Genomic DNA, 10,769 nt, shown 5'->3' with positions numbered 1-10,769 from the left:
CATATGTTGGTATGTTTACTAGTGTCCCACAAGTCTCTGAGGCTCTCTTCATTTTCCTTAGATGATGAAAATGAAGAGAGGGTGAGTTGCTGGTGTCTTTGAGGTAGCTGTTGACAGTGAAGAGAGAGGTCAGGAGTCAGGACAATACCTCTTCACAAGTCCAAGACAAGAATGCAGGACTAGTGTCCACTGGGGTGCCCCTGAACCTCAGAGGAGCTGGAGGCTGACATGAGGGTGAGAACAGCTCTTTGATCCACATATCACATCAAATGATTAAAAAGCAGTCATGTGTCACATCAATATTTATTATTTTTTGATAAAAATTTTGGCAGGGTTTCTGTACTTTTTCTTTTGCATTTATTTGGCTACCTGTGGCTCATACAATTCACAATGGCTATGATTCTTTCTCAGCAATCAAATTCTTGATAAGTGAAAACAAATGATCTGCAAACTATATATATAATGAAATGATTAGGAATGCTAAATTTCTCACTTAGTGGCGTTGTACTATTATTCATCTAGATTTTGGTAGTTGCTGTTTGGATTGTGGAGTCTGTGTGTGAGTATGTGTGTATGTTTTCTTTTCCTCAAATGTTCTCACTAGCTATAGGCCTGATGTGCTGTGCTTACAGTGCCTGATAGATAAATCAGCCCCCTGTAAATATGAGGATTTGTTGAAAGAAGAAATAAGTGCAGGTAGAGGGGGCTAGTCAGTTTTGAACAGAGCTCTGTACCTCTGTGGAAGACAATAGGATTTGGTGGATAAGTAACTCAGCTTCCTCGCCACTTGTGTGGAATGACTGAGATTCCACACTGACCCCTGGAGGTCTTTATGGGAAGTTCCAGCTGCCCACAGTGGAGACTTGCACAGTAATGCATGCATTACCAACTTCTTTCCCTTCTCTGTCTCACTTTTCCACCCCACTTCCAGCATTTCCTGGATCGCTTCTCAATAAATTATGTGCACTTGAATCTGTATCTCAGGGTCGGCTTCTGGGGGACCCCAAATGCAGACATTCTTTCTATACCTTAGTTTCCTTATCTTGCCAAAAGGAAGACTGACTCTCCTGATATCAAGGTTGTGGGGGTGGGGGAATGGGGGTGGGGTATGTGTCTGTGGGCTAAATTTCCTGTCTGCCACCTCTCAAGGTCATTAGTTCTTGGAGAATGGAATGTGGAGAAGGTTATGGGGAGCAGCCCCCCCAGTTTCCACCCCCTGTTGTCATTCCCAGTTGTCCCTGTGCCTGAGGCTTACCTGTCTTTTCCAAGATTAGGAGGCGCGTGTCACAGGCTGTGCAGGCCTCCCTGGTCAGGAGTCAGTCCTCGGAGAAACAGGGCAGGGGTGGCTGCCCAGAGATGTCCACTGGGGCAGCGTTGAGCTGCTGGAAGGAGAGAGGGTGGTCGGATCACCACGAGGTAGCCTCCTGAAGTGTGGTGTGGTATCACTTGACAGGCAGTAGGGCGACATGTCTTGACCAGAGCCTCCCAGTGGCCCTTGGGAAAGCCCAGCCAGGAAGCTGTGGAGCTGAAGCTAAAGTGCAGCAGGGTGGCCAGTTACCCTCACAGTGCCCTCTTTTTATCACATGCAGAACTGCTGGGCTTTCCTGCTGGCCAGACGCCTGCCAGGCCCCAGGCCCCAGGCTCCAGGACACATTTAGCGACTGGTCACCTGCAGCCATGCCAAGAGCTGCTCTGGTGTCCAGCTGGGGGTGCTTGTATGGCCACTAGGGCCTCGTAGATGCTGGTTATCCAAAAGGAAGTGAGAAAGCCTGGAGAGGGGTGGCTGGTCAGATGGGAACAAGTGGCCTGGGGTAGGCAGGGCCAGGCAAAGACCCCATGTCATTCCTTAGCTCCTCCCTCCTCCCTCCTGGGTCTCTAGGCACTCCTGCATTTTCCAAAGAAAGGTCTGGTCCTTGACTGGCTCCTAGGAGATAGCTTCTAAGCCCTTGGGATCTCTTTGTATACCTGGGGGCTGTGACAGAGAGTTATACTAACAGCATGATTTATAGTGGGGGCCTTGGACTACACTGTATCCGTTTGATTTCTAGAGGAGTTAGAGACTTAGTAACTAAGGTGAGCCACATGGGTGGTCATCCATGTCTATGTGGCTGTGATGGGGGGCTGAATTGTGTCCCTCTGCCCCAAATTCCCATGTTGAAGTCATAACCCCCCCAGGACTTCCCCTTCCAGGAGAATGTGACTGTATTTAGAGATAAGGCCTTTAAACAGGCGATTAAATAAAAATGAGGTATTTAGGGTGGGTCTGAATTCGATGTGACTGGTGTCCTTATAAGAAGAGGAAATTAGAACACAGACGTGTGTGTATAGGGGGAAGATGCTGTGAAGACACAGACATGTGACTGTATTTGGAGATAAGGCCTTTAAACAGGTGAATAAATAAAAATGAGGTATTTAGGGTGGGTCTGAATTCGATGTGACTGGTGTCCTTATAAGAAGAGGAAATTAGAACACAGATGTGTGTGTATAGGGGGAAGATGCTGTGAAGACACAGACGTAAGACAGACATCTGCAAGCCAAGGAGAGAGGCCTCAGAAGGAACCAACCCTCCTGACACCTTGATCAGACTTCCAGCCTCTGGAACTGTGAGAAAATAAACTTCTGTTGTTTAAACAACCCCATCTGTGGTGTTTTGCTGTAGGAAACTAATACAGTGTCCAACCCCCAGTGAGAACTCTGGACATTAAGACTCAAGTAAGCTTCCCTGTTGACAGTGTACCATGTGTATTGTCACACACCATTGCCGAGGGAATTAAGTGCTGTCCACAAGACTCCATAGGGACAACCAGAAGCTTGTGCCTGCTGTCTCCCACACCCTGGCCCATGTGCCTTTTCCCCTTGTTGATTTAAATCTGTATTCTTTCTTTGTAAACTGTGAGTATAACAACTTTGCTGAGTTCTTTCTAGTGAATCGTTGATCCTGAGAGTGGTCTTGGGGAACTTCTACTACACAGGTTTGCAGAGATGGAAGTGACTCCCCAAATCCCTGGTAAATACATATTAGGAAGTAGGCATTCTCCTTCCAGGACCTTGGGCTCAAGCCTTACTGAGCCCTTCCTCAGGCCTTGCTGGAAATGGCTTCTAGCCACTCCCACCAGCGGATGCACCTTTTGTCCCCCAGAGTTCCACGTGGAGCAGGAGTTGAGCTATTCCAAGCATGACCTTGGGCAAGTTATCCACCTGGGAGGCCATCCAACATTATGATGGCAGAAGGAGCGGTCAGGTTTTGGGGTCACACCAGGCAAGACTGGAATCTTCCCCACTCTGATCCAGCATGTGGTCTTGGGACAGTCATTTTCCCTCTCTGAATGTCAGTGTCTAAATCTACATAATGTCTTTGAATTACCCAGTAAAATTTCATACAGAGAGGAAGACGTGTTATTGTATTCTAACACTGATTAGTTCATTCAGATCTAGTTAAGCTGGCTCAAACCCCGTCCAATACCCTTGCTGAGATTTTGAAGAATGTTCAGATGATCATTTCCTCATGATCTCCTGTTACTGCCAAATTACATAGTTATACCATGAGCTCACTGTTCCTGCTTCTCTCCTTGATTTCACCAAGGCTCCCGGGTGTGCGACAGGCTTTACTGAAGGTTGGGGGACTGGAGGGGGAGTTTACATCTCATATCATAGCAACTTAACCTTGACCATTAGATATCTCTATTCCAATCCAGCCTACCTCAGTTGCCTCATCTGATATCCTAGAGTCTTGTCATCACACTGCCTCCTCATTCATTCATTCATTCATTCATACTTTCTTTTGTTAGTTCATTCATTCATTCATTTATTCAACAAATATATCTTGAGTGGCTGCTTTACTAAGCATGGGGGTAGGAAGTTGGGCAAGATAAATAAGAGAACACAGTCTCAGCCCCCAGCTGTCAGCTTATAGTCAGGTGGGTGAAATAGACATTAATCAAAGAATCGCACAAATGAACATGAAATCACTGATGTGATGAGGAGAATGAGCATGTTAGGGTACCTGATGTAGCTGAAGCAGGGAGCTGGTGAGGAGAGGCTTCCCTGAGGAAGTGGGGTTTGTGTTGAAATCTCAAAGATAAGGAAGCATTAACTCTGGGACGAAGTAGAGAAGAGGGAGCAGCATGTAAAGTCCTGTGGCATCTTCAGAAGAACCATTTCTGCAATACTTTTTACTTTCTTAAAAAAAGCTCTATACTATAGTTTATCACTACACTTTGGGAGAGAGGAGCACATGGGAGGTAGATACTAGTTGAGGATCTTTCTGAATCATTCTGATGACTTCAATAATTTTTCAATGCAACAATTAAAATAACGATATTTTGTAATTTTTTTTTGTTTTTTAGGCGAGGCAACCCTTGGTTGACCTCACAGATTGCAAGGACCTTGTCAGCTTATGATCCCTTATTTTTTTATTTTTTATACCTACAGCACCTGGTCTTCCTAGGTGATCTCCCATCCAAGTACTAACCAGGCCCGACCCTGCTTAGCTTTTTGAGATCAGACGGGATCGGGCTTCTTCAGGGTAGCATGGCCGTAGACTGAAATTTAAGTTTCAATGTCTATAAAGTTTCCTGGGTGCTTAGCCATGCTCATTCCTTGACGTATTGTCTATGGAAGCTTCCACTTCATAACAGCAGGGCTGTCATTGCAACAGAGACTGTATGACCCATAAAGCTCATATTTATTCTCTGAACCTTTACATAAAATTTACTTACCTCTAATCCATGGCATAGCTCATCAGCTGTTTTTTTTCCAAAGCACAGGCCCTCCTCATATCCTTGCTTAATTTAAGCCTTATTGTGGTCCTGTCTGCCCTATGGACCAATTGTAATGGTGAGGGCTGACCCCCGCCTCCGTCCACAGCTCCCTGTACACCCCTCTCCCTTTCTCTGTTGGCTGTTTCTCTAAACAATCCAGGCTCCATCCCAACATGGGAACTTTGCACATGCTGTTCTCTCTCAGGGGCCAATTTCAGCGGAGGTGAGTGGAACTCGGCCAGTGCATAGCCAGGATAAAAGTTTAGTTTTAGATGTACAATTTATGAAGTGGCACTATCGCCATCTGGTGGCCACTTCCTCAAACTGTAGCTGCGATTCTTTCCAAGCGTTTCGCTTGAACTGTCGTCTCCGAGACCACGTCCATGGGCAGGAGCTGGAAATCCGGTTCTCCCGTATTTCTGAACCGAAGGCCTATTCAGGTCCCAAATGTCTGAAGCCTTTCTCTCATCATTCATTTATTCCTGTGAACCTTAAACTTGAAGGCTCACATAACCCCCTGGGTTGTTATTAAAGTTATGATTCAGTGGCTGTGGTGGCATCTCAGCCTTCATTTATAGCAAACTATCCATAGTGTTGATGCTTCTGATTCATGGACCTACATGGATCTCTTCTATAGAAAATTGGTCAACAAACTCAGTAAGAGCTGGATAGTAAATATTTTAGACTGTGAGTGCCGTAGGGTCTCTGTGACGATTACTCAGCTCTGCCCTGTGGCTTGAAAGCAGTCAAGATGATACATAAACAAATGGGTGTGGCTGTGTTCCCTTACAACTTTATTTATAGGTGCTAAAATTAGAATTTTATATCATTTTAATCTGCCACACGATAGTCTTTTTTAAATTTTTTCCAACCATTTAAAAATGTAAAAACCATTCTTGCCTTGCAAGCTGTGAAAAAGCAGGCTGCAGGCTGGATTTGGCTCACAGGCCTTAGTTTGCAGCCCCCTGCCCAGCCCTGGATTCTCAACAACGGCTTTGGGATGGGTACTCTGTACGAACCTTGGCTAAAACTTAGCAGCTTCTCTCTTCAAGCCTCCGTTTTCTCATCTGGAAAATAAGAAGTTATATTACCTAGTAAGGTTGTTGCTGAACATTTAATAAAATAACACATATAAAGGGCTTAGCTCTGTGCTGGGAACTTAATACATCGCAGCTGTTCTTTTCATTATTGTCATCACACTGAGACCCAGAAAACAAACTCATGAGTTTAGATCTTTCATCTTTTTCTCCAGGTGCAGCCCAGACTTCTTTGACCAGAACACTCGGTAGGTCATGGACTTGAGAGGATGTATCTGGGCATGATCATCGAATGATGCCAGCCCTTCCTAAATGAGCTGTATGTGTTTGCTAGGGCTGCACGACAAAGTGCCACAAACTGGGTGGCTTACACAACAGAAATTTATTCTCTCATAGTTCTGGAGGCCAGAAGACTGAGATCAAAGTTGTCAGCAAGGTTTGTTCCTTCCACGGGCTCTGAGGGAGAATCTGTTCCATGCCTTCCCCTGGCTTCTGGTGGTTTGCTGGCAATCGCTGTGATTCCTTGGCTTGTAGAAGCAGCACCTCGATCTCTGTTTTTATCTTTACACAACTTCTTCCGTGTATGTGTGTGTGTGTGTGTGTGTGTGTGTGTGTGTGTGTATGTGTGTGTGTGTATGTCTGTGTCCAAATTCTTCCTTCTTATAAAGACACAGTTATATTGGATCACGACCTACCCTAATGATCTCAATTTAACTCGATTACCTCCGTAAAGGTCCTATTTCCAGATAAGTCCACATTCTGAAACCCTGGGGGTTAAACTTCGACATTTCTTTTTGAAGGACACAATCCAACCCCAAACACGAACTCTCTGTGCATTCCAGGCCACCCCATCCATGTGTGCTGATTGTGCTTGTAGAATCTTTTTGGGTTTGGAGTCAGCTGATGGACATCACAGGAAACACATGGACTCTGGAACTAGTCCAGGGCCTGTGTCCTCAAACTGTGGTTTGTGGACTCCCTGAATCAGCCACCTGGAGAACTTATGAAGAAGGCAGTTTCTAGGGTCCAGTGATGGCCCATTGCATCACAATCTCCATGAGCCAAGTGTCATTGTCTCTTATGATCCAATGTTGGTGGGGGAGGGGCATAGGAGGCCTGTTGATGACAACAATCCCCACCCAAAGTCATGGCCACAGGTTCCCAGGGCAACTTAGGCTGGTGGCTGCTGAAACCAATAGCAAGAGAGCTCATCTCATCAGATGCTATCAAAGTCCTTCTCCAAGTCACTTAGGAAGCACAATGCTGTAACTGGCTAATATGTATTGTCTTTATCAATATTGAAATAAGTGTAGCCAATCTTTCATTTGACTAGTATTATCCATACAGCAAGTCTATAAGGCTGATACCCCAGGGAGGGCTAATTTAAGGCTGCTTGGAAGTCTTTCCTGCTACTCTGATCTTCATGGGAAAGATAAATCATGGGGAAAATGTGTACCTCTCCCTTGGGCTTCCCATAGCTCTTCATTCATCTCTTTGTGACACATTTGTCATGTTGTAATGATTTATTTATATGTCACTGTCCCCCACTAGACTCTGAACACCTCAAGGTTAGGGATGGCATGTGTCTCAGTGTCCCCAGCATCCAACTGCAATCCCGGAACACTGTAGGTGCTCAGTAACTGTTCTGCCCTACGACTGAAGGGGGGCTGTTATGCCAAGGAGCTTCTTCAGGGCTGCCTTTATGTCCTCGTTCCTTGGGCTGTAGATAAAGGGGTTCAGCACAGGGATAACTACTCCACACAGCAGAGCAGCTGCCTTGTCCTTCTGAGAGGAGGTGGGAGATGCAGGCTGCAAGTCTACAGCAAAGATGGGGCCATAGAACAGTGACACCATGGTAAGGTGAGAGCCACGAGTGGAGAAGCCTTTCCCTGAGCGGAAGGAATCTCGAAGACTGCTCAGAAGAAGCAGGAATAAGAGCAGAGGATTCACGAGAGTGGGCTGATGCCCATGAGGATGCCAAAAGCAAAGCTCACCAGCTCATTGGTGTGTGTGTCTCAGCAGGAGGGCTTCAGCAGGGGCATGAGGTAGCAGAAGAAGTGGGGGATTTAGGGGCTTGTACAGAAGGTCAGCTGAGCCATGAGGCAGGTGTGCACAAGTACTGGAGGCTAGTGATCAGCTACAACCTGCCAACCAGCAGCCACAGACATGGGGGCTCATGATGACAAGGCAGAGCAGAGGACAGACAATGGCCATGAACTGGTCAACGCCGTCATGGCCAGGAGGAAGCTATCCATGGTTCCAAATGGGTAGAAGGCATACATTTGTTCAAGGCAGCCAGCAAAGGGCATGGCTTGGCTCTAGGTCCAAAGGTTCGTCAGCATCTTGGGGACAGTGGTGGATGAGAAGAAGGTGTCGATAAGGGACAAGTTAGAGAGGAAGAAGTACATGGAGGTGGGAGTCTGAGATGATGGCCAGGACAGTAAGCAGGTTCCCAATGACAATGACCAAGTACCTGCGGAGGAACAGCCCAAAGAGGAGAGTCTGATGCTCTGGCTTTTCTGAGAACCCCAGGAAGAGGAATTCTTAGACTGTTGTTTGGTTTTCTGGTTCTATGGACGGCTGGTGTCTACTGTAAAAAAAAAAAAAAAAAAAAAAAAATAAAAAAAAAGCAGGCAGGGAATGCAAAGCAACAAGTCTGGGAATCAGAGATGCAGTTCCAGTCCTGGCTCTCCACAGAGATATGTAGGGTTCTGTGAAAACCCACGGGATCCTTACAGCCAATCTCTGTTTTGCTACCTTCAGTAGGTTTCTGTTTCCCCAAATGAAACCATTCCATGCTGAGATAGTCTGCATCTCAAAGATCTGACTTAGTTGTTTAGAGACAACTTGGATATTGTTCATAAACACCTCTGTGTCTCTTTAACGGAGCAAAAATTCGTAAAGCAAAATAAAGCAGAATCAAACCGAAACCGAAATCCAACACAGTTTTAAAAGGGAACCTGACTGTCTTCCTTCTCTTCTTTTCCCTTTGTTTTTCTCTCTTTTCTCTTCCCCCTCCCTTACGTCCTTCTGTCAACAAGATGTAATTTCAACATGAATTTTGGGTTAACAAATAGGAATGTAAAGATAGATAACTCTCCTCTGATTCCAATGAGCCTTAAATTTATTGGGGTCCCTTTATGATTTGTTACCACGTGGTCACGATAGTAGACCTCCTCTTATTTGGGGTGATGAGGACCAGTGCTGAAGAATCCTTCAAGACAGTGGGAAGGTAAATGTGCACAAACATACCTTTCACATTTTAACTTAAGCCAAGGATGTAAATTTATTCACCAGGCTTTGATGAGGAGCACATCTTTTCTCTGAGTGTGAATGCATTGATGGTGGATCTGTGTAAACTTTCTTGCCTAAGCCACACACACAGGCCACTAATATCTATGCTTTTGTCATTCATGTGGAGCAAGAAATTAAGGGTCCTTGCAAAATAATTTGAGTGCAGAATCCTTTTAAATTTTTACAATTTTACACTCAAGTTGTTTTCAATGATCTTGCTCACATCTAATTTCATAGCAGTTGTTTTTTTAGTGATGCCTTTTAATCAAGTCTTTCCTAAGCATTCGACTTGGATTTCGTAAGACCACATTTTCCTCTTTCTTCCTCCCTCCATCTTCCCATTCTCCCTCCCTTTCCTTCCTTCCTTCCTTCCTTCCTTCCTTCCTTCCTTCCTTCCTTCCTTCCTTCCTTCTTTCCTTCTTTCACTTGTAGTTCATTCACTTAGATGACATTTATAAATGATACAATTGCAGCAGCAACCACAACCATCACAATCAGGTTTCAGATTACCTTACCTGATTCAATTCAACTGATAAGAGCAGAAATGCTTCGGCAAGCTAGCAAGTAGTCTTCTGGCCACAATTATTCAGCATGCTGGGACAGAATTCAATATATTTTTTCAGGGGGAAATAGAAACCATGAATGAACTCAGAAAGCTGGTTAAGTGGAGGTTCTAAAGTGAGCTTTCGCAGTAAAAGAGAGCATCTGAAGCTTTAAAGTTAATGGCAATTTGATTGTATATTTGCTACCAGCAGTAGCTTTGCAGGGCAAGAAATTTTATATTTTCTCATGTTCCAGACAGACTGTCATTTGAAACAGTTTTACATCCTCAGTAAAACACATAGTTATAGCATGTCAAAAACTGTTTAAAAAGTTTGTTCAAAAAAAAAAAAAACCAAACAAACAAACCCCAACCCCCCCAAGACACAGCCCAAACTCTTCCACGGTAAAGTGTTTTCATAAAAACGACAGAGGTGTGATCCAATACCTATTTGATAGAAAGCAAGGTGTGCTTTGTGCTTATTCCTGTAGTTAATATAATGACAAGAAAAGAGAATTTGTAAAATAACATTCTGATATAAACTAATATGAAAATAGTGACTAAAATGACGAATATAGGAGAGCGAGATTTAAAGAAATGCAAACTTGTAGGTATGTTCTGACAATATTCTCATTCATCTGTTTTATTATTTTTATTTATTTATTTAATTTTTAATTAAGTTTATTGGGGAAACATTGGTTAATACAATTATGTAATTTCCAGGTGTACATTATCATCTGACATCTGTATATTCTATTGTGTGTTTACCATCCAAAGTCCAGTTTCCTTCAGCTACCATATATTTGATCCCCTCTATCCACTTCACCCTCCTCCTAAATCCTATATTTGACCGCCTTTACCCTGTCCACTTCCCCACTCCTCCCTCACCACCCTAGTAACCACTAGTCTATAGTCCTCTGGTAACCACTAGTCTATAGTCCATGTCCATGAGTCTCTGTTTGTTTGTCCTGATCATTTGTTGCTTTTAGGTTTATATCCCACATATAAGTGATATCATGTGATTTTCAACTTTTTCAGTCTGGCTTATTTCGCTTAGCATGATTATCTCGAGGTCCCTCCATGATATCGCAAATGGCAGTATTTCATCTCTTCTTATGGCTGAGGAATATTCCATTG

General features: G+C 44.2%; 1 protein-coding gene and 1 pseudogene across 1 annotated transcript in view; both read right to left on the bottom strand.

Moving 5' to 3' along the window:
• Positions 1 to 4,422: 4,422 nt before the first annotated feature.
• On the bottom strand, positions 4,423 to 4,542 carry LOC112472122 (annotated as a pseudogene).
• A 2,782-nt stretch (positions 4,543 to 7,324) lies between these two features.
• The window catches only part of LOC107196505 (olfactory receptor 1I1), a 15,265-nt gene continuing 11,820 nt past the window's right edge, over positions 7,325 to 10,769 (bottom strand). The window contains 7 exon segments of the mRNA XM_015598215.1: positions 7,325 to 7,368; positions 7,371 to 7,452; positions 7,454 to 7,680; positions 7,683 to 7,918; positions 7,920 to 8,028; positions 8,031 to 8,203; positions 8,205 to 8,387. Coding sequence (XP_015453701.1) covers positions 7,325 to 7,368; positions 7,371 to 7,452; positions 7,454 to 7,680; positions 7,683 to 7,918; positions 7,920 to 8,028; positions 8,031 to 8,203; positions 8,205 to 8,387 — 1,054 coding nt within the window.

This window comes from Pteropus alecto, unplaced genomic scaffold, assembly GCF_000325575.1.
Source record: "Pteropus alecto unplaced genomic scaffold, ASM32557v1 scaffold1279, whole genome shotgun sequence".
Classification (NCBI taxonomy): Eukaryota; Metazoa; Chordata; class Mammalia; order Chiroptera; family Pteropodidae; genus Pteropus; species Pteropus alecto.
This window is presented reverse-complemented; position numbering and strand designations above follow the sequence as displayed.